At 36.1% G+C, this 22,246-nt stretch overlaps 3 protein-coding genes across 5 annotated transcripts; 1 reads left to right on the top strand and 2 right to left on the bottom strand.

Moving 5' to 3' along the window:
* The first annotated feature begins 1,026 nt into the window (after positions 1-1,026).
* Positions 1,027-6,894, top strand: LOC112512421. The gene is made up of 7 exons (XM_025118372.1): positions 1,027-1,108; positions 1,190-1,276; positions 1,367-1,543; positions 3,082-3,252; positions 4,189-4,404; positions 4,511-4,599; positions 5,187-6,894. The coding sequence occupies exons 3-7, from the start codon at positions 1,384-1,386 to the stop codon at positions 5,850-5,852; spliced, it is 1,302 nt and encodes a 433-aa protein (XP_024974140.1). The 5' UTR covers positions 1,027-1,108; positions 1,190-1,276; positions 1,367-1,383; the 3' UTR covers positions 5,853-6,894.
* A 4,336-nt stretch (positions 6,895-11,230) lies between these two features.
* Positions 11,231-14,007, bottom strand: LOC112513493 (probable inactive receptor kinase At2g26730). The gene is made up of 2 exons (XM_025119775.1): positions 12,651-14,007; positions 11,231-11,864 (listed from the first exon to the last, which is right to left on the bottom strand). The coding sequence occupies exons 1-2, from the start codon at positions 14,005-14,007 to the stop codon at positions 11,260-11,262; spliced, it is 1,962 nt and encodes a 653-aa protein (XP_024975543.1). The 3' UTR covers positions 11,231-11,259.
* A 982-nt stretch (positions 14,008-14,989) lies between these two features.
* Positions 14,990-21,195, bottom strand: LOC112513494 (ubiquitin-conjugating enzyme E2-23 kDa-like). Of its 3 annotated transcripts, XM_025119777.1 has the most exons (8): positions 21,155-21,195; positions 21,005-21,041; positions 20,163-20,223; positions 19,412-19,491; positions 18,048-18,162; positions 17,590-17,642; positions 16,466-16,594; positions 14,990-15,314 (listed from the first exon to the last, which is right to left on the bottom strand). In XM_025119777.1, exons 3-8 carry the CDS (start codon positions 20,204-20,206, stop codon positions 15,175-15,177), a joined length of 561 nt encoding a protein of 186 aa, XP_024975545.1. In that variant the 5' UTR covers positions 20,207-20,223; positions 21,005-21,041; positions 21,155-21,195; the 3' UTR covers positions 14,990-15,174. The 3 variants fall into 3 exon arrangements, with proteins under 3 accessions (XP_024975545.1, XP_024975544.1, XP_024975546.1); XM_025119776.1 differs by lacking the exon at positions 21,155-21,195 and having other exon boundaries at positions 21,005-21,150; XM_025119778.1 differs by lacking the exon at positions 21,155-21,195 and having other exon boundaries at positions 20,163-20,226; positions 21,005-21,114.
* Positions 21,196-22,246: the final 1,051 nt, after the last annotated feature.

Raw genomic sequence — 22,246 nt, 5'->3', positions numbered from 1 at the left:
GGGGGGGGGGGGGTTAAATACAAAAAAAGAGTTTTAAATTATGAACCGAATACATATGAAACAAAATATATATTAATATATTAAATTCTAGCTTTGGATGGAAAAATAATGTGAAATAATACCTTATAATAAAAAATTTAACGGTTATTACAATAATTGAGGTTCTTATTTGATTATGCATAAATTAAAAGCAATTTATATTAAAACACCAACTTAGGGGCCGTTTACCTAAATGCATACCTGGTAAGTGTTTATTCTTAGGAGTCAACACTGTAATTTATTTTATCAGGTAAGATTGTAGTAAGTCAAAATAGTATAATTGACACCCTTAAATTTAACATGGATATTATTGATACTTAAATAAAAAGGGTTGGGTTCACGTGAGACCAGCCTGTTTTCGTGAGACCCGTGAGACCACATTTTTACACGTAAACTTCACAGTAAAAACACTGTGAAGGTTTAAAAAAGTCGAACCGTCACAGCAAAAACACTGTGAAGGTTTAAAAAAAGTCGAACCTTCACAGCAAAAACACTGTGAATGTTTAAAAAAAAGTCGAACCTTCACAGCAAAAAACTGTGAAGGTTAAAAAAAGTCATCTTCACAGCATTTTGCTGTGAAGTTTCAAGTATAAAAAGCTGGTTTCACGAGTCTCACGAAAACACGCTGGTCTCACATGATCCAAAGTCTAAATAAAAATAAAATATAAATATAAATTAATTTATAAAACATAAATATATGGAGAGTGGAGTTCGTTGGTTTACGCGCCAAAAGTTATGAGTTAATTACCGTTTAGCCCTTAACATTCTTTAACTCAAATAAAAAAACGGTTTAGGGGCACATGGTTCCCCTATTCCTTCATTTCTACTCCACCCCCAAAACCCCAAGAACACACACTCACTGCGTGTTTATTTTTTTCTCTCTGATTCAATCACATTGGAACACCGATCGTTTCATCTCAGTGTATATTTCTCTTCAAATTTGAAGTTTACTTTTGTTATTGAACAGCAATGAGAAAGATGATCAGCAGAAACTGGGTGTTTTCACTCTACATTTTTCTCGTGTTTACTGGATCTTTTTTCTCAAATGTTTCTGCAACAAGACCTTCAAGTAAATGTTACTTCATGAAGTTTTCTCTCTATTTTGATAAATTTGCATAAACAGTTTAGTGATTGCTTGTTTCAATTGCAGAAATTGTCAGTGGCATTTTGTCGAATGCAGTATCTGCACTTTTCAAATGGCTGTGGTCTCTTAAACCGACTACTAAAATTGGCTTCGGTTTGTGCAATTTTGAGTTTTTCCTCCTCATTGCTGTAATTAAGGTTCAAGAGGTGAAACGAATTTGTTTTTGTTTTTGTAATTTTACAGTTATTCCTAGCCGTTCGATGATGAAATTTGAAGGTGGGTATACTGTAGAAACAGTGTTTGATGGAAGCAAGCTGGGGATTGAGCCTTACTCTGTGGAGGTAACTCCATCCGGGGAGCTTCTTGTTTTGGACTCACAAAACAGTAATATCCACAAAATCTCAACTCGCTTTTCTAGATGTAAGTGTGATATATCATATATGATCTTTAAGTTTATTATAAGAGTATGATATACATTAGTGATATGAGAATATATGGAGCCCCATTAGATTATTTTCCAAAAGAGCCCTTAAAAAGTCCATCCGGCCAATGTGGCACCCCCTCTAATAGACCATAGACGGGCACATATTGTCGCAGAGTGTCAGGAGGGGGTTGACGGGCATAGATTGTCCCAAAATATCGAGTCCCTATGGTGGAAGACCTTAACTTCGGTACCAAGTGAGTTCCAAATTAGAGATACATTTTCCCTTTTGAGGCAAACATAGTCATTTTCAGATTCCAGGAAGGGTATGTTTTATTTTTGTTTTAAAGATTCTATTTCTTTTTGGTTATTGGTGGAATCTTTGTACAATTAAACATAATACCTTCTTTTCTCCTCAACACTATTTCAACTTTATCTTGAACGACTACAAAAGTCAAAATATATAATTTAATTTTGGAACATTGCGAGAAGCAATGTCTTTGACAGTTCTATTGATTGATTTATCCACAATGATCACTTAAGTTGCTTCACAAACCCTCTTAGAATCATAGTTCATGGGAGGCTCACTTTAAAATTTGGGTTTTATCTATGCTTTTTGTTAAAAAATAATCTTGGAACCTTGGGGGTTTCACCTCTTTATGTTTGCTTTTGACTTTCACCATTTTCTCGTTTCTTTTTTGCTTCATTTCGGCCTATCCCAACTAGTATGGAATAAAATTCCTGTTGTTGTTTTATTTGAAGAATCTCCTTTAGTAAGTACACTAGATCTCTTTATTTGATCGAATATAACTTTGTTAACATTGGCTAAACTTGGACCATTTCTCCTCAAGATTTGTTGGAACCTCCCTGGCCTCCTCAAGGGCTCTTTTTGGGAAGTAAGATAACGGGGTTCCACATATTATCACATGGTATAGAGTCAAGGTCTACCACTCTAGGGACTCGACAGTTTGGGGCAATACGTACCCCGTGATAACCTTGGGACCAGTGTGAGGTGGTCAGAGGCCGGCGTCTGCCTTCTTTTCCACTTTGGGGAACTTTTACAAGAACCCTGCAAACGTAGTACCTATGTTTCTTTAAAATCGTTTCTGGTTCTGGTTCTGCCAAGGAATGTAAATTTACTTCTGTCGAGCAGAATACTCACTTTTGTACTAGATTTTAACCTTTTGGAGTTTATGCATCTGGTGTCCGTGAGAATATGTGAACCCCGTAAGGTTGCTCTCCAAAAGAGGCCTTGAGAGAAAGAAAGTTCCACCATATATTGAGGAGAAATGGTCCAAGTCTAGCTGATGTGGGACTCTAACAGTGTTCTTTAAGACCAGGGTTCCTAGAAACTTGCTTATTTTCTCTCTTTTTTCCGTTCTTCCTTCTTTGTTTTTCTCAGTATTTGTTTCAAACGAAAAATACTAAATAGTTGTCATTTAAAGTCTGCATTTTCTCACAAGTGCATATTATTTCTACAAGATTATATAGTGGTTCGATGACTCATGCTTTAATTTCAAATGAGCGTTGGTCACAGATAGACTACCAACGCTTGTGGCTGGATCATCTGAAGGTTATTCAGGGCATGTGGATGGGAAGCCCAGAGAAGCCAGGTTGAACCACCCGAAAGGCCTTACCGTGGATGACCGAGGAAATATATATGTGGCAGACACCAAGAATATGGCTATCAGGAAGATCAGTGATACAGGTGAGATTTTAGTCTTATAATCCATCCTCTTCAATTTCTTAGAATTTGCAATGTGCATTGCCATTTTTAGTACGCCACATATGGTCAATTACTCAATTCTAGTTTGTCTTTTGGAGTAAAGTCATAACATCTTTGAGTTATCAATTCATACCTCTTCAACTCACAACTTTCTTCTCACATATATTGAATCTGGTTATCTAGCAAATAAAAAATTTCAGCTTCCAATGTGATTCACTCATGATTCTCTCACACCAAGGCTATGTTTGGCAAACTAGCTGGTAAGCTAGCTGTTAGCTAATGAGTTAGTTGATAACCTAGTCTTGTTTGGTAAAAACTAGCTGATAAGCTAGATAACAATGTAAAATGACTTAAAAGGACCATGCTGAAAAATTATTTGGAAGATATAAGGGGCATAATTGAGAAAAAATAGGAAAACCCAAGTAGTGATTCATAAAACTAACTTATTACAAACCAAATGTCTTTCTCAATAAGCTCAAAACATAAACTAGCTTATGGTTGCTAAACACGGCCCAAGTTTAAGGGGCTGTTTGGTTGATTTTCCATTAAGTCCTGTATGGATAAAGTTGTTTGTTTGTGTGGATTAATCTGTCTGTATAGATTGGGAAAAAAATTGTTTGAGGGGTCTTTTTCATAGATGGAAGGAGTGTATTTTTTAATTTGGAGGGACAAGTTCAGAAATAACTTGGTTTTGTGCATAAAGCTCCCCCGTAGAAAGGTAGAAGCAGCCACTACCAAACAGCCATGTAAAGCTGACCGAATAAGCTGTGAATCCCATTAAGCTCATTAAGGTAGTGACATACAGGCCCTAAGAGTGCTTAGCAGATTCAAGTAATCAATTTCTCCCGCGTTGTCTTGATGCAAATATAATTATCTGGGGTGCTTCAATATGGAGCTGAAGAACTTGCTTATATACAGGAGTTGTAACCATAGCAGGAGGAAATTGGGTGCGAGGTTCGCATTACATTGATGGTGCAAGTGACAGTGTGAAGTTTTCAAATGACTTTGATGTGCAATATGTTGCTAGTAGCTGCTCGATTTTGGTGGTTGATAGAGGTAATCAAGCTATTCGAGAAATCCAACTTCATGATGATGATTGCTCTTTTCATCACTATGATGGTAATCTACATTTAGGTAATTGTCAACCATATCAGGTTCATCTTCATCCTTCATTATCATCCTGCTTTTATTTGGCTTGCAAGCATTAAAATATGGTGAAATTTTGCTTTAATATTCTCAGGAATTGCGGTTCTTAGTGCTGCCGTGTTCTGTGGCTTCATGCTAGCCTTGTTACAACGTCGAATTAGTGCAATGTTTTCATCTCCCCATGTAAGCCTCCATGAACTTGTTATATGTTGAAATCTCACATTGGCTAGATTAGAGATGCACAAAAAAGCCCAAGCCCGAATCCTGGTCCAGGCCAGGCCTCAAAGCCCGATCAGGGCCAAAATTTTGGGGGCAGGCCTGGCTCGAAAAAGTCCGACTTGGAAAAGTCTACTACTTTAGGGCCTCGACACTTTGAGGCAACCTATACTCGTGTAGCCCCTTTAGAGCATCTCCAACAATTTCTCTCTATAATTTATCCAAAATTGAGAAACAAAAGTTAAAATTTCCAAAAAAAATTATATTCATCTTCAAGACTCCAACAGTTTCTCTATTTTGAAGACTTCAACATAAATTATATTATTAAAATACTCAATAGATTTAATATCCCAAGAAACTTTCAAATAAAATTAGAAAAAGAACCCTATGTCTGTCTAGCCTCCGTTGGAGGTGTGTTGGGGTCCCACTTCGGCTAGATTTGGATCATTTATGCTCAATATATTTCGGAACCTCTCTTCTCTACTTAACGGCTCTTTTGGAGAATAATCTAACGGGATTCCAATCTCACAAAATGTTTCTTCTCTCTTTCTCAGGATCCAAGATCTCCCTTGCAGCACGTTCATCCATCTACATATCAAAAGCCGGTTAAATCAGTGAGGCCACCATTGATTCCACCCGAGGCCGATGAACAAGAGAAAGAAGAAGACAGCTTCTTAGATTCACTAGGAAAACTTTTTATCAACACTGGTTCATCTCTATTCGAAATCTTTGGTGGTTTATTCTCTAGTTCCAAAAAGAATCCGATCAACACTCGTCACACAAATTACCATCAATTTCCTCCATACTTCAACACTTGGCCTATGCAAGAAACCTTCATAATCCCGAATGCAGATCCACCCGTTTCCTTAGAAACCCGAAACCCGAATTCAAGAAAATCCTACCCCGAAAAACCCCGCCAATCCAACCAGCCCCGTTATATATACGGTAAACATAATGGCAAGCACTTTAACCAACAACAGCAAATGCAACAGTTACAGCAACAACACCATCAGATGCACTACTCGTTAGGATCTCAGACTTACTATCAGGAAAATAACGAGACCACCAATGAGGTCGTTTTTGGGGCGGTTCAAGAACAGGATCGAAATCGTGAAGATATGTTGATAAAGGGTGTTGATTACAGAAATCCTAGTTACAGTTTTCAGAATCTACGATCCAGGTATAATTATATGGGTTATGCATATGATATGTATAGATAACTCATCGGAAAGGACCGTTCTACTCTTTGGGGTAGAGGTCAGACCTGCATACATCTTACCCCCACACCCTACTTTCGGGAGGGATTTACCGGGTCGGTTTGGTTTGGTTTGGTTTATGTATTGATAGCCAAAAGGTTTGTAGTCTCGATGTTTTGATATGAGAAACAACATGCATGATGATCATAGGTTATTTGTTGTATTCTAGAAGCTGAATGTCATACCGAAAAGCGAAAAGCGAAAACTCTATAATCTTTCTGGGTATGTCTTTAAAGAGAAATCTATGTATTTTCCATTATCTTTGGGATAATCTTTTCATATAAATACATGATTACAAAGAATGTTTGAAGTAATTGAAAAAAAAAATTTAGAGAGAATTCAAAGGGTTTGTACCCATTCTAACATGGTGTCAAACCCAAGGTCTAGCACCAGCTAGGACTCAACACACTCTTTCACCTCCGTTTAAGGGGCGTGTTGAAGGACCATCAAACCCATATATATATACATATACATATATGTGTAGGAACTTCTCCCTCTTTATAAGGGATATTTTAGAGAGAATTCAAAGGGATAGTCTAATTATGTGCTCCGTTGATAGCAGAGTGTCCTTCCCCGGGACTTGGTCCAGAGTTCTTGATCCCGCGAAGCTCAAGAACTTGTTCAAAATGCCGTTGCATAACCTTCCCTCCTTTTTCCACAACCTCCCCCATATGGTGGTGTTCATTCTTGGGTACTTTTAGCTTTCGTGCTTGAATCGCGGTGAACAAAGGGCTGAGACTCAAAAACAGAACCAGAAATAACAAAACGTAATTTGGTTTTCTCATCATGGCTGTAGAATGCTAGAATCTAGCTACTTTATTCTGGATAAACTCCTATATTTCTGAAGAACTAAAGGGCCTTTTAGGTATTTAAACTGGAAAAGATCTGAGGGTATTTATGGAATACTAGAATCTAGTTGCTTGATACCAGAACAAGTCTTGGGTTTCTAAAGAACCAAAGAGCTTTTTAGGTGTTGAAGCTGGTAAATATATGAGGGTATTTATGGAATACTAGAATCTGGAAAAAAGTCTGAAGAACCAAAGGGATATTTAGGTATTTAGACTAGAAAAGGGTATGAAGGTATTTATAGATGAATGAGGTTGGAATGGTTAATGGTATTATAAAATTCAAACTGGTGGGAAGATTGGAAGGAAGCTGCAAAGATGGTGAAGATTGAGGGGCCAAAATTTTGAAAATTCAATGGTGGGTAAGGAGTGGGAAGATGTAAGCATGTGTGTGTTTGACTATTTGACAAGATTTTGTCAAAATATTGACCAAAATGAGAGGGATTTTGACTTTACCTGTAAACATTTTGTATTCTTGTGATTAGTCATTCATACCAATAACCAATTATTTCATTGCTAACTAACTTAGGATTGTTTACTTTTTATTAAGTCATTTATGGATGGATTAAGCTGTCTATATAGATCGGTAAGGTTTTTGTTTGAGGGGATTTGTTTTCATAAATGAAAGGAGCATGTTTTTTAATTGGAAAATGTAGGTTTGGAAGAAATTTTTTTTGGCTGTTTACAATAAAGTTTCCTCTAGAACGTTACTGAATAAGTCACTTTATATATCATTAAATCACTAGCAAATAATGATATATAGCTTGCCGATTGAGCTGTGAGTCTCATTAAACGAATTAAGCTCCTAACAAATAAGCCCGTAGAGTCTGTTTGGTTTACACAGTTTAATGAGATTTGTAATTATATTTGCAGTTTTTTTCTGGTTTATATTTTGAAACAAAAAAACTGGTAAATCCAATATGAAGTAGATTCTAAAAAGGACAAGATGTCACATTTTTTACGGTACATTTAAAGAGTAGAGACTGTTAGAACTAGTAAATTAAACCAAATGACCTTTAGCCTAGCGGTATGTGAGTCTTTAGACTCCTAGGAGGTCAGGGGTTCAAACATCATCAAATGTGTGGAGTATGTGTAAGTTTATTTGTTCTATTACCGTATATAAACATTATATACTTAAAAAAAAACTAGTAAATTAATAAGAAACATGTGAAAATTGATTAATTTGAGTATGGTTTCTGCTACTCGAGTTCCATATGTGTTTAAAACGAAAATAAGACGACATAATTGACTAAAAGGAATGGCTTTAAACTTGTTGATCTTGGAAGACAACATAAACAACAAAGGATTCAACAACAGATATGATATAATGTATTGACTGTTTTTTTTTTCTCTTTGTTGCTATCTTGACATTCTTTACAAGAAACTTCAAATATTACGTTTGATCATTTCATACAGATTCTTAAATAAAACCAGTTTGTATGTGTTGTTTCATATATGAAATAACATATGTGAATATGTCGTGTTTATACAGTGTTGTTTCATAGATGAAACATCAATGAATGTTTTATATGTGAAAAAAATGCAAAAAATACGTTTATATATGAAACACATACTCATACTCACACATAAGAATAAAACATGTGAAACAATATGAATCATAGCTTAAAAAGCAAACTCAGTGGACAGGTTTGGTTTTCAACATGTGTTGTTTCACCAAAAGGCCTTTGGCCTAGCGGTATGCGAGTCTTTGGTCTTCTAGGAGGTCAACGGTTCAAACCTCACCAAAAGTGAGAAGGGTGTGTAAGTTTATTTGTTTTGTCATATATAAATATTATAAACTATAAAAAAAAAATGTGTTGTTTCGTTCATGAAACGATACATAAAAAATTGTAAATTTAGCAGGTTTCTATTTAATTTCAGTCTTGTTTTTGTAACTGGCTTCGAGCCAGGCCGGGTCTTGAATTTCTATAAAATCTATAACCGATCCAAACCATTGAGCCGTAAACAACCAGTCTCGGGTAGGGGTGTAAACGAGTCACGCTTTTAACGGGATACTCAAACTCGAGTCGATCTCGAATACAAAATAGAACACGGTTTAACTTAACGGGTCGAGCTTCAAAAAAACCAATGTTCCACTCTGCTCGTTCACAAGCCCAAATAAATTTTTAAGTTGAGTCGAGCCGAGCCATTCAAACATATACTTCTTCCAACGAAACATGCTCATATATTAATAAATAATACAAAAAAATGTAAAATTTATAAACTCCAATCCAGTAAACGAGTTAATCACCTATAAACGAGCATCAAACTCGGGCTCATTAAGTCAAAGAATATTCGAGCTCAAGCCATACATTGAAAAAATTATTCAAGCTTGAGTCTAATATAATTTTTTCAAACCGAGTTCGAATATTCTAATACTCAACTCGACTCGACTCGACTCAGGTGGTCTCGTTACACCTGACCCGGGCAATGTCGGACCCGATTTGACCATATCTAAGTTTATGCCTTAAAAATGTATAAATCAATGGGCTCAAAATCAATATATTGGGCCCACAAGCCCAAACCAAAAATAACTCACAAGCCCAGACGGTGGGTATCTATATTTAGAAAATAAAAAATTAATTATAGTTTTTAGATGTGTTTTTATTGGTTGTAGTTGTAATAATTAAATATTTTAGTAATTATTTATTTAAATATTTTATAATAAAAAAATTATTGTTAAATAATTAATATCTAAAAACTAAAGAATCTTTGACCTAGCGTATCTGAGTCTCTTGCCTCCTAAATAGGGGTGTTCATGTGTTGAGTTGATCGAGTTTAAGACATTTAAACAACCAAACCCAATACTTGCGGTTTGAAAAATCTTAACCGAACTCAACCCAGACCAAAGTACAACCAAACCGTACGGGTTGGTTGGATTGATACTTTGGTACATCAAAATATTATTCTAACATTGAATGCGTTATTTCTCTACTCATAATTTCTTTTTCATCAGCAACCATTTGATACAACTTATCCATACTTCTTACGTATATTACATTCATTTAATTTTTTCGATTTACATATATATGTTCATAGTTACAGAACATATATACGAATTAGTTATATAGAGATGTAGATAGATTGAAAATATGTATATATAAAGAGTGTACGTGATAGTGTAATTGTCTAATATATATATATATATATATATATATATATATATATATATATATATAACTAATAGAAATTCAACAATCATATTAAATTCAAGAAATAAAAGGATATCAAGCTCATTAGGTTGGATTGGGTTCAAATAATAGTAACACAATATCAACCCAATACTTACGGTTTGAAAATTTTACAACTCGATTAGACATCGAGTTGCTTCGGGATGACTTATTACCCGTTGGGTTGATCGGGTTTTTAAACACTCCTATTCGTAGGAGGTCTAGGGTTCAAACCTCATCAATAATGAGGAAGATGTGTAAGTTTATTTGTTGTATTTGTCGTATATAAAATATACTACATATTAAAAGATAATATCTAAAAACATATGATTTTTTAATTAATTTTAAACAATTACATGACAAATTATTATATAATGTTGATACTTATTAAATGTAATTAATCATAAATAATTAAAATATGTATTTTCTAAATCCTAAATACCCACTTTTCCCTTAGATTTAGACATTTTTAAGGGGGACGTTTATCAAACACTTACCCGATAAGTGCTTACCGGTAAAGTTTACATTATCATTTACTTACCGGGTAAGATTTTAGTCTACCAAAACGGTATCGTATGCAACAATTTACCCCGTAAGCGCTTACCATGGTAAGAGTCGTCGCCCTCACTTACCGCGTAAGACTCTTGGTCATTGTCTCGCTCTTACCGGGTAAGATTTTTTGTCTTTACCATATTCATCAGGTAACGTAATATGACTTGATGTTCACTTACTCGAGTAAACGTTTGGTAAACGACCCTGAGTAAGATTGTTTGGGTCATGAAATGCTATTCCAAAAGATGAATTCATTTAAAAACACAATCCAATGATTCTTCTTCAATAAATACACATACAAAATGATAAAATAAAATAAAAAACCAAACTAAATTCCAAATAAAATATGCCCAAAATCCATATGCATCACCATCTCAAACCCTAAAAAAATCTAATAGAGATCCCATTAAAAATATTGAAAATTAAAAACCCATTTGGATATTTGAAAGTTGTTGAATGGTTTGGTATAAAATGATTAAGAAGGTCGCATGATATAATACAAAATGAAATATAATTGTTTGGTAATTGTTTACAGTGAACTTAGAACGCTGAATGGTTAAGAGAGGGCCAAGATACAAAATCATCCAGAAGGTTTTAGAACCATTAAGAGCCAGACTTTTTTTTTGTCAAACAAGATTCACCTCTTAACTATTCAGATGTTGTCTCTTATGAAACTATTGAGAAGTAAACAAACAACCCTTTTAATCTTTTTGTTTACCTCTTAATGATTTCATTAAAAAACAGTTTAATTTTTAACCACTTAATCATTCTGTATCAAAGCATTCAATATATGTGAAACAATTCTTAGTTCCTTATCTCAAATGGGGATTCAGAGACATCCATGGATCTTTCATCTTCTTCTTTGATGTTATTGATCATAAGAGCGATTTGGTTGATGCTCGGCCGGGATTCCGGAGACCGATCAACACATTTTATGGCTATTTGTAGTAAATTCACCATCCGTTCCTCACTCGCGCCTTCTCGAATCAGGGCTCGATCGAACACTTCAACGGTCCATTCTTCTTTAACCACGGAAACAACCCATTTCGCTAGATCCATCCCGTTGTTTTGAACCATGGACGGTTTTCCAGTTAGGAGCTCAAGAAGAATAACTCCTAATGCATGGATATCGAGTCTGAAGCCCGATTCAATTTGATCGGGATTCAATTGGGAGGTGTTATTTACGATATCTATGGCGGGTGAATTATCCGAATTGTCGACCGCCATTAGCCCGTATTCACTAATGCATGGCTCCATATTTTTGTTGAACAAAATGTTTGACGATTTCAGGTTTCCATGGGGAATACTGTCACGATGAAGCTCATCGTGCATGAATGCCAAAGCTTCGGCTATGGTGGATGCAACTCCGAGCCTACTGCTCCAATCGAATGTTTGACCCGTCGGTGTTCCTGCAAAATATTGATTTATATGTAACAACACCGCATATTTAAATCATAATAAATGAACCGTCATCATTTTCATAAATATTGATTTGCAGGTTGTAACATATATATATATATACACACACACATACACATACATAGGTCCCAACACTTGGGGGCCGTTTACTAAACGCTTACCCGGTGAGTACTTACCGGGAAATTTTCCTCACCGGATGAACATGGCAAGGGCCACGAATCTTACCCGGTAAGAGCGATGATAAGGATGGAGAGTCTTACCCGGTAAGTGAGGGTGACGACTCTTATCCGGGTAAGCGCTTACCAGGTAAATTGTTGTATATGATACGTTTTGATGTACTACAATCTTACCCAATAAAATAAATTATAGTGTTGACTCCTAACGTTAAGCACTTACCGGGTAAGCATTTAGGTAAACGACCTCTTAGTCTCCTACTTGAGGGTTGTTTACTATGTGATATGACTCACACAGGGTAAAAGATGCTTACCCAGTAAGAAGGGATGGTGTTTATCGACACACACCGACACACACCGACACACAAATATGTTGACCGAGATACTAACCCAGTAAGGAACGGGTTGCTTTCTGAATCGCTCAGTTTTTCTGCCGGCCCTTACCCAGACACTAGGTAAACAACTAATTTCAGTCGGCACTTACCTAGACCGAACCTCTTACCCAAACCGCACTCTTACTAGATTAACACTTACACAACTTGTGTTGGTAAAAAAAACCCTTGGTCCTGCATGAAGTACGAACGAATAGAAAAAAAAAGGTACCGTGAAGAAACTTGAGGAGACTTCCGTTAGGTTGATACTCGTAAACCAAAAGCTTCTCTTGTTTAGAACAATAAAACGCCACAACCGGCAACACGTTCCGATGCTTCACGTGATTTAACCGTTTCATTCTTAACTTGAAATCGTTCGAGGGTAACGACCAATCTTTGATCCTTTTTACCGCAAGTGTCATTCCCTGTTCCTCACAATTCACCTTATACACACTCCCATACTTCCCTCTCCCCAATAACTCCGCCGGTGCCTTCAAAAGTTCTTCGAATTTCAACCCGTTCACCTCCGGACTCGTAAGAACTATCAAAGAAGAAGAAACCGGCCCGCTTTCAACAGAATTACCTGCAAAAACTTCGGATTTACTCATGGCGATACTTCTAAACTCGTTGGAAGCAAAAGTAAGCGTTTTCGAAGCATCTTCTTCTTCTTCTTTTGAACGAGGATAATCGCCTTCTTCAACTAATTCTTCCTTTTTCGTTCCCTTTCTTTTACATAATTTGATCATAATAACAAAAAACAAGCCTAAACCCACAAGAACATAACCCGAATACATGAGGATTTCAACTGAACTGGGCCCACTCTTTTTCGGATCACTGGAGTTTTGAGCTGCGCTTGGGGGTGTGGCTCGTTGGGTTTCACACAGGTTTGGCAACGGATCGCCACATAATTGAGGATTTCCGAGATAGCTAGTGGCGTTAAAAAGGTCGCCCCCGGGTGGAATAGGACCAGAAAGATTATTGTTGGAGACATTGAAGGTGGCCAAATTAGAAAAGTCAAATTCCGGAATTGACCCGGAAAGCTGATTGTTTTGAGCAATGAATTCTATTAAGCCCGATATTCTGGGCAAACTAGATAACGTCCCAGAGAACGCGTTGTTTGATATATCGAGTTTCTTGAGATTGTTCAAATGGGAAAGTGAATCAGGAAGAATGCCCGAAATTTGGTTTCGACTTATGTACAAATGGGTGAGCTTTTTGCAATTAGAAATCGCTTCAAGATTCTCCCCACGGAGATTGTTGTTATTGAGGCTAATAACAACAATAGAACTCGCAAGGGATGCAATACTGCAGATTGTATTCGGTTTAAAAGTTCCCGAAAGATTGAAACTTTCAAAGGTGATTGACTTAATGGATGGTGTTTGATCATAGCACACAATACCGGTCCAGTTATTCTTGCAAGGATCAGAAGTCCGGATCCAACCCGAAACAGGACTCGATATCGAGAAATACCCAGAAAGATCTTCAAAGAAACTGACCAACGCATCGATAGCATCCAACTCAGCAGATTTCGTTGATTGAAAGAGGAAAAACAACAAAATCAAGAATACCCAGATAGGAATCGGCTTCATTTTGGATATCATCAACACAATCATTAAAGAATGAAATCAAGAAATTCAAATACGATGTGTGGTGGAGGGAGGACAAAACCAATGGTTAAAGAACCGGCTTAGAAATCGACTTTAATTCCTGTAGTGACGGAAACTACAATGGAATCGAATTCAGAATTCCTAATGTTTCCAATTCGGTAGAAGACAACACTTTGATACAAAAAGCCGGCACTAGAAAAAGGTCGAGAGAAGTGGTCCGTGGAGTACAAGAATCTTGTGACGGTTTATGCAGTATAGATGCTGTTTCTAGTTATATAAAATGAATCCTCAAGATCAAATAATTATACCTTATAATCTATCTTCTTGTATGACATTAAGTTTTGTATGGATATAGTTGTTTGTTTGTTTGAATTAATTTGTCTTATAGATCGTAAAGGTTTTTGTTTGGGAGGGCTTTTTCGTAGATGGAAGTAGCATATTTTGTAATTGGAACAGGAAGGTTCGGAAAAAACTTGGCTTTCAGCATAAAGATCCTCCCTAAGAGCTTACTGAATAAGCCACTTTCTATATCATTAAGCTACTACCAAAGAGTCATGTATAGTTGACCGAATAAGCTGCAAGTCCCATTAAGCTCATTAAGCTGCTAACAAACTAGACCTAAGTATATTATAATCCATATCTATTCCTTGAAAGGGATTCAAAATTACAAGAACAAAATGACAAACAGTTGAAGCATTTATCGTATAATAAGCTAAAAGACATATTCCAAATATTATTTTACTTACAGAAGAATCCGAAAACGCCACTGCATCTCGACTCTAAATCTCCCATAGACTTCGTCTTCCTGAAGGCATCATCAAATCTGCTAGAGAAAGAGAATGATATTAGTCAAAGAACACCGCAAAAATAAACCAACCCGACCCATATATCCAAAGTAGGGTCTAAGGGTGGGATGTATGCAAAACGGGTATAGCAAACGAAATAAGTCCGCTAAGCAAAAATCTTTTGTGATAAATCCCAAATTCCCATTTATATTCACCATCAAAAATCCAAGGTGACAAGTGAAACTTATAAGCATTCATTACACATTCTAATTTTACAAGCAACTATGTGACAAAACCCGTAATAAGAGGGTCGGGATAACAACATTTTTTTTAATCATATTCAAGTTCGATGGTGATTATGTCCTTATGGGTCTGCATTTCTGGCAACATCTTCACTTGATTCGCTTCGTCCATCGCTGATGTCATCATCGCTTACATCTCCATCACTGTCGTCTGTGAGTGTGCCACTTATGTCTCCCTTCTTTGCATATAGCTCACAGTACTCTGCACCAAGAAACCCAAATGGGATTCATAAATGTTAATCGCACTACGTTGACAATTTGGTTTTTTTAAGGTTTGACCGGGGAGACCCGTTTCCTTTGATTGTGGCGAAACACAAAGTAAGCCATACATCAACGTTATTGAATAGCACCTCAAGATCAAAGTCCTGGTGTCTAACTCCTCCCAAGTTCCCTTGACTAGAAATATGAAAATAAATGGTTCAAACCATACTCAAAGGTAGGGCATTTTCCATTTTTATGGAGCTAAGGATGCGTTTGGTGCGCTGACGGGACTGGACAAGACTACACGGACGAGAGTAAGATAGGCAGGTGAAATAATTGTGGAAGGTTTTAATTTGACAAGGGTAGTTTAGTATTTTATCAATCTTATCCCATCACCCTCATTTTTCTTCCACCTATTATGTTGGGGAAAAAATTTCATTTTTGTCCCACTCAGGCCTTGTCATGTCCTGATCTGGTGTCGCACCAAACGTGTGACAACATGTTTTTGTTTTGTCCTGTACCAGATGCACCCTACCCTAACAGTGCGTTTGGTACACTAGACGGAACAAAATAGAACAAGGATTATTGTTCCATGTTTGGCAAGACTTTTATGTGGAACAAACAAGAACAAAGTGGAATAGGCATGTTCCACCCCCACCCCATGGAATAAGGCTTAACCGACCTATATTTTACCAATATAACCTCAAAATAAAACCTAATTCTCTTCTAAAACATCAAATAAGCCTCCCTCTTCACATTTTATTCATTCTTTAAATTTTATATATTGTATTTTATGCTCTTTAAACTTTCACTTTACTGTCCTCAAAATATTGTTTTTATTCGATTTCTATATTTTGATTAATTTATGTAATTTATTAAATATTAATAATAAAAAATAATATAGAAAAACTTCTTAATGATATATTTTGTTAGAAAAAATATTTATTTTATTATAATTTAATGAATTACATAAATGAATCAAAATATATAAACAACTCATTTCGGGTAAATTGGTCATTTCATCTGTTCTGTCATGTCTGGTTCTATCTTACCAAATGTTGAACAACTGTTCCGTCATGTCCTATCCTGTCTAGATACCAAACGCACCCTAAAAGTAAAAAGGAGAAGAAACACAAAAGAAAGACAATGGACCTTTCACTTTCTTCTCATATTGCTCCTTATCCTTCATCATCAGCGATGCTGCATCACCATTTAGTGGGTCCGAAGGATTTGGATATAGCAAAAGTTGGGGGAGGAAAACCTCAAATACATTTAACAGATCTGTAAATAATAAATAGCACAAGAAATTTTTATGATCTTGGTAAAGCTTATAACAAACTAAATTAATACTACGAATTATATAACAAGATTTCCATTTTATGTACCACAAATTGGGAGTATAACATGACCAACAAGGTCAAGTAGCTAGAAGAGAAGAAAGATTATATCAAAAGTTAAAGAAGATCCATTGCTTGAGCTCTACACTAGAAAACTTTCGGTTATTTTTGCTGCTAGAAGATGTAGTAAGGATTTATAAGCTACTGTGGGGGTAGTTGTCCAAAATAGCCATTTTTGAAACCCCCCACCATTCGCTTTATAGCCACTTTTCTACATAATCGACCAGAAGTACCACTTTAGCAACTTGTGAAATCCACCTTTTATGAATACGGTACTCATAAAGTAGCAATTTAGCAAGTTGCTACTTACCCAACTTGCTAAAGTGCTACTTGTCACGTCAACATTTCACAAGTAGCACTTTAGCAAGTGTTACTTTATGAATATTAAATTCATAAAAAGTAAATTTCACAAATTGCTAAAGTGCTATTGCGAAACCTTGTGGGGGAAATTGTCCAAAACAACAATTTTTGAACACCAACCATTCACTTTATAGCCGTTTTTCTACATAATTGACCGAAATAGCCAAGATTTTGCAAGTAGCACTTCAGCAACTTGTGAAATCCACTTTTTATGAATATGGTATTCAAAGTAGCAATTTTGGAAGTTGTTGAAGTGCTACTTACCCAACCTGCTAAAGTGCTATTTGCCACGTCAGCATTTCGCAAGTAGCACTTTAGCAATTTGCTAAAGTGTTACTTTATGAATATTAAATTCATAAAAAAGTAAAATTTTGCAAATTGATAAAGTGTTATTGCGAAATCTTGGCTATTTCGGTCAATTTAGTAAAAAAGTGACTATAAAATGAATTGGTGAGTCCGGAATGGCTATTTTGGACAATTTCCCACTATTGTGGTTCTAAGATAATAAGCGACTATTACCAAACATCGGACTCCATGATTGGTTAATTACATCCAAGCAGACAGAACCAGACCTGCAATCCATCAAAAAGTTCCAGTCAGCTATAAACCACCTTCCCTTTTATTTCAATTTTTGTACTGTAAGTTCTTTCCTTAGCTTTCCTACTTCTATTTCAACTTTTAAATTGGGAGGGACGGTTTTGGAGAAACTTGGCTTTCTGCATAAAGGTTCCCTTAGAAGAAGCTTAACGAATGAGCCACTTTCTATATCATTAAGCCACAACCAAACAGTAACGTACAGCTGATTGAATAAGTTGTGAGTCCCATTAAGCTCGTTAAGCTTAATAGAAAACCAACCAAACAGACCCTTAATAGAAAACCAACCAAACAGACCCTTAATAGAAAACCAACCAAACAGACCCTTAATAGAAAACCAACCAAACAGCCCCTGAGTTAGCTGCAGAAACAAGTAAACTCACAGTTCATCAACATTTGGGTGGAAGATCCTGTTTAGAAACCCGATAGAAGGAGATTTGTATGGATAAGCATCAGGAAGCTCCACACGGACTTTCCATACGCCACCTTCATATAGACCTGCAGCAATGACAATGCAAAGCATGTAATCATGTAAAAGAGCAACACAAAGGGAATCAATGACTAGCTTTTGCATATGAAAGCCTGTAGCTTTACCCGTCCCCCCTTCGTCGGGCGACTCACCAACCGACCCAGCAGTGATCGATGACAGAATGGTACGAACAAATCAATTGAAAAGATATAGTGCAAAACATATTTCAACAAGAAACTAAGGGGCCGTTTACCAAACGCTAACTAGGTAAGCGTTTACCAGGAATATGGCTCCTTTGACCCAACTAGTCAACGAGGTTCATGCAAAACGCCATCTCCACGTGAACCCGGAAACGATAGGCCTTCTAACAAATGGGTGTGTCATCAAAGAAACTTAGGGTTCGTTTGGTATCCAGACAGAATAGAACAAGACACGGCAGAACAACTATTTAGCATTTGGTATGACAAAACTCGACAAGACATAACAGATAAAATGACCACTTTACCCCTGATGAGTTGTTTATATATTTTGATTAATTATGTAATTTATTAAGTTATAATAAAATATATATTTTTTATAACAAGATATATCACTAGGAAGTTTCGTCAAGACGATTAAAATGACACCAAAATAAAAAGGTTATGTAGTTTCCAATTTTTATTTTCTACATTTTCTATATCGTTTTTTATAACAATATTTAGTAAATTACATAGATTAATCAAAATATAAAAACCGTAAAAAAATAATATTTTGAGGACAGTAAATAAAGTTAAAAGAGCATAAAATACAATAGATAAAATTTAAAAGACTGAATAAAATGTAAAGATGAAGGCTTATTTGGAAGAGAATTAGGTTTTATTTTGAGATTATATTGGTAAAAATAGGTATGTTCCAGCTTGTTCCATGGGGTGGGGGTGGAACACGCCTATTCCATTTTGTTTCACTCTATTCATGTTTGTTCCACATAAAAGTCTTGCCAAACGTGGAACAGTGCTCCATGTTCTGTCCAGTATACCAAACACACCTTTATAGCACCTAGCGGGAATCTAACCCGAGACCTTATGCTACATTGAACACAAGGCCCAATGGGGATTGACTGCTAGGCCATCTCCTTGGGTTATTGAAGCAAACACTAATACAATCTACAAAAAGAAGATATACATTTCCAAATACTATTACTCGCCGTTATTCAAACATTCACAACTCAAACAATCAAAATGAAGCACGATACATTTCTACTGCAAAACCACAAAATGCGGTACAGAAAGAGACTCTTACTTTCTTTTGGACCGTGGAATTCCACATTAAGTTCATTGATCCCATCATTTATTGGTTCCACAGCATAGTCACTCATCATCCTTCAACATGAATGCAACATCAATATAGTGCACCTTAAAATCTTGATTCTAAAAACAACCTTGTGAACCTTAATGTGAAAACCTACGCATGCAAGTTTATTTCAAGAACCGAAGGGTCATTGGCCCAACAGTATCTAGGTTACTACTAGAGCCTGTAACATCCCACATCCCACGTCAACCGTACCAGATATTTCCGCTTTGTCCACACTTGGACTCGCGGTTTTAAAACGCGTCAAATATAGGTGGTATCCAGTCCCTTATAAGGCAACATTTGTTCCCCTCCCCAACCGATGTAGGATCTCACAACCCACCCACCCTCACGAAGCCCAACATCACCAATCTGGTTCTCGGTTCTTATACCTTATGTAACATCCCATGTCAACTCTACTAGATATCGTCCACTTTGTCTAGACTCTAGACTGACGGTTATAAAACATGTCTACAGAGGAGGTAAGGCAATCTTTTTTTCCCTCCCCAACCAATGTAGGATCTCACAGAGCCTAACCAACCACAAGGTCAAGGGTTCAAACCTAATCAAATGTGACAAGTGTGCATCAGTATTTGTTGTACGAAAATATTACATACTTCAAAGAAAAGTTTATTTCAGGAAAATCAAATGCTGCATATACTACAAACATACAGAAAAGAACATATAAACATAACATCCTTACAGCTTCATGACATCCATATCCCTCCTTTTGCTTGGAGATGACATTTTCTGAACAATCTAACCTGCTAGGCAGAACAAAAGAACAAAGCCCAACATGTGCCATTTAGCAAGACTAAATAGACTGCAAACAACATCACATCAAGAAAACAAGATGGGTAGGAAATTATCAGAAGTCCATAAAAACAAATTGAAATCAATACCTAAACCTTATTCCCCAACGTGGCTAGCTTTAAACCTGTTGTAATTTGTAGATTATGCTTATCTTTTCATTAAGCAACTTCCCTTTCCATTATAAAAAGACTATGAAATGAAGTGCCACTTTCTTTCAATTTCTTGTAATTAGTGATTCATTAGTGAATCCTAAAAACCCCTATTGTTGATTTCCACATAGAGCAAGGCGTTCATGAGCTCTGGCTCCCTTATTCATATATGAATACCATCCACTTCAATTACTACCAAATTATCAAAGTAGCAAAAACAATTCTGAAGTTACTGCATTTGAGGGTTTCAAGTTTAGTCTTGTGGTCAACTAAACCTATCAATTGAACATCTTTGAATCAACTAATCATTCCAACTCCAATTTTCGAAAAATCAAACAATCCCCATTTGGGGAAGTAAACCCACAAACATACGTAAAAATGCAAAAACAGAAATCATATGAGCACATTACGATATAATCATCTGCAACACACAGTCCACCTCACCAAGAAGCGATCACACAAAATTAGGGTTAGAAACAAGTCCAAATTATCCATCCGATTACATTATTGATCAATCAAAAGATATTTTCATGGCGATAAAGCACCAATCGAATCAAGTTAGAATTAAAGAATTCAAACCCACCGAGTATGTGAGAAGCAGATCGATCGGGTGGAGAAATCTATGTGAAAAAATTCAAGAATAGAAAAAGGGAATCGGATGAGAAGCGAAGATAATATATGAATAGAAAGAAAAAGGAGAAATAGTGCAAAATACATATATATATGTACATACAAAGTGGGGATGGAGAGAGGAAGGTGATGATGCCATGATGTTGCAGAGCCAGAGATCACGTGCCAAGTCGGTGAGCGAGCCAAATATGCCAACGGAGTTAAGAGAGTTGGTATATTACATAAACAGTCCTTTGAGTATTAGATAACTAACAGTTTTATGCAAAACGCTTACCCAGGAAGTATTTATCGGGCAATTTTTCTTACCGGATGAACATGACAAGGGGCAAGAATCTTACTCGGTAAGAGCAATGATAAAAATGAAGAGTCTTACCCAGTAAGTGAACGTGACGACTCTTACCCGGATAAACGCTTACCAGGTAAATTGTTGCATAAAATATGTTTTGATGTACCACAATCTTACCCGATAAAATAAATTATAGTGTTAACTCTTAATGGTAAGCGCTTACCAAGTAAGTATTTAGGTAAACGGCTCCTTAGTCTTTTTACTATGTTGTGCGACATCCAAACCCGAACTGAAAATAAGGTGTTTGTGCAAGCCCTGAATGCCTCAAATTATAAAATTTGAAACACGGTTTTTTAAGGGATATTTGGATTCGGGTTGTGTTTGATTTTTGGTCACTCGACCCCTCTGGAAACCTGAAGTATAGGTAGGTACATATATAAATAAATATATATATATATATATATATATATATATATATAGCCAAATGTTATGTTGAGAAGTAAGGAAATGATCCTACCATTTCATATGGTCAAGATTGGATTTGACAAGTTCGGCTTTGAGTGGTCAATAATTGCCGCTATGCAAAAATTAGAGGGGGTAGTTTCATAACTTTTACAAATAGGCGGCAAACGGGTTCATATGTGAACTTATGTGATTCACGTATGAACTATGTGTTCATATATGACCCCGTGTAATTTACATATGAACTATATGTTCATATATGAACCCGTGTAATTTACATATAAACTATTTTAACTGATTCACATATAAACTCGTGTGATTCACCTATAAACTCGTGTGATTCACATATGAACTAATTAACTGATTCACATATGAACAAATTAACTGATTCATATATGTTCATATGTGAACCCGTGTAATTTACATATGAACTATTTTAACTGATTC

This window comes from Cynara cardunculus (assembly GCF_001531365.2).
Source record: "Cynara cardunculus var. scolymus isolate 2C chromosome LG 5, CcrdV1, whole genome shotgun sequence".
Lineage (NCBI taxonomy): Eukaryota > Viridiplantae > Streptophyta > Magnoliopsida > Asterales > Asteraceae > Cynara > Cynara cardunculus.
The sequence above is the reverse complement of the archived record's forward strand: the minus strand, read 5'-3'. Positions and strand labels throughout refer to the sequence as shown.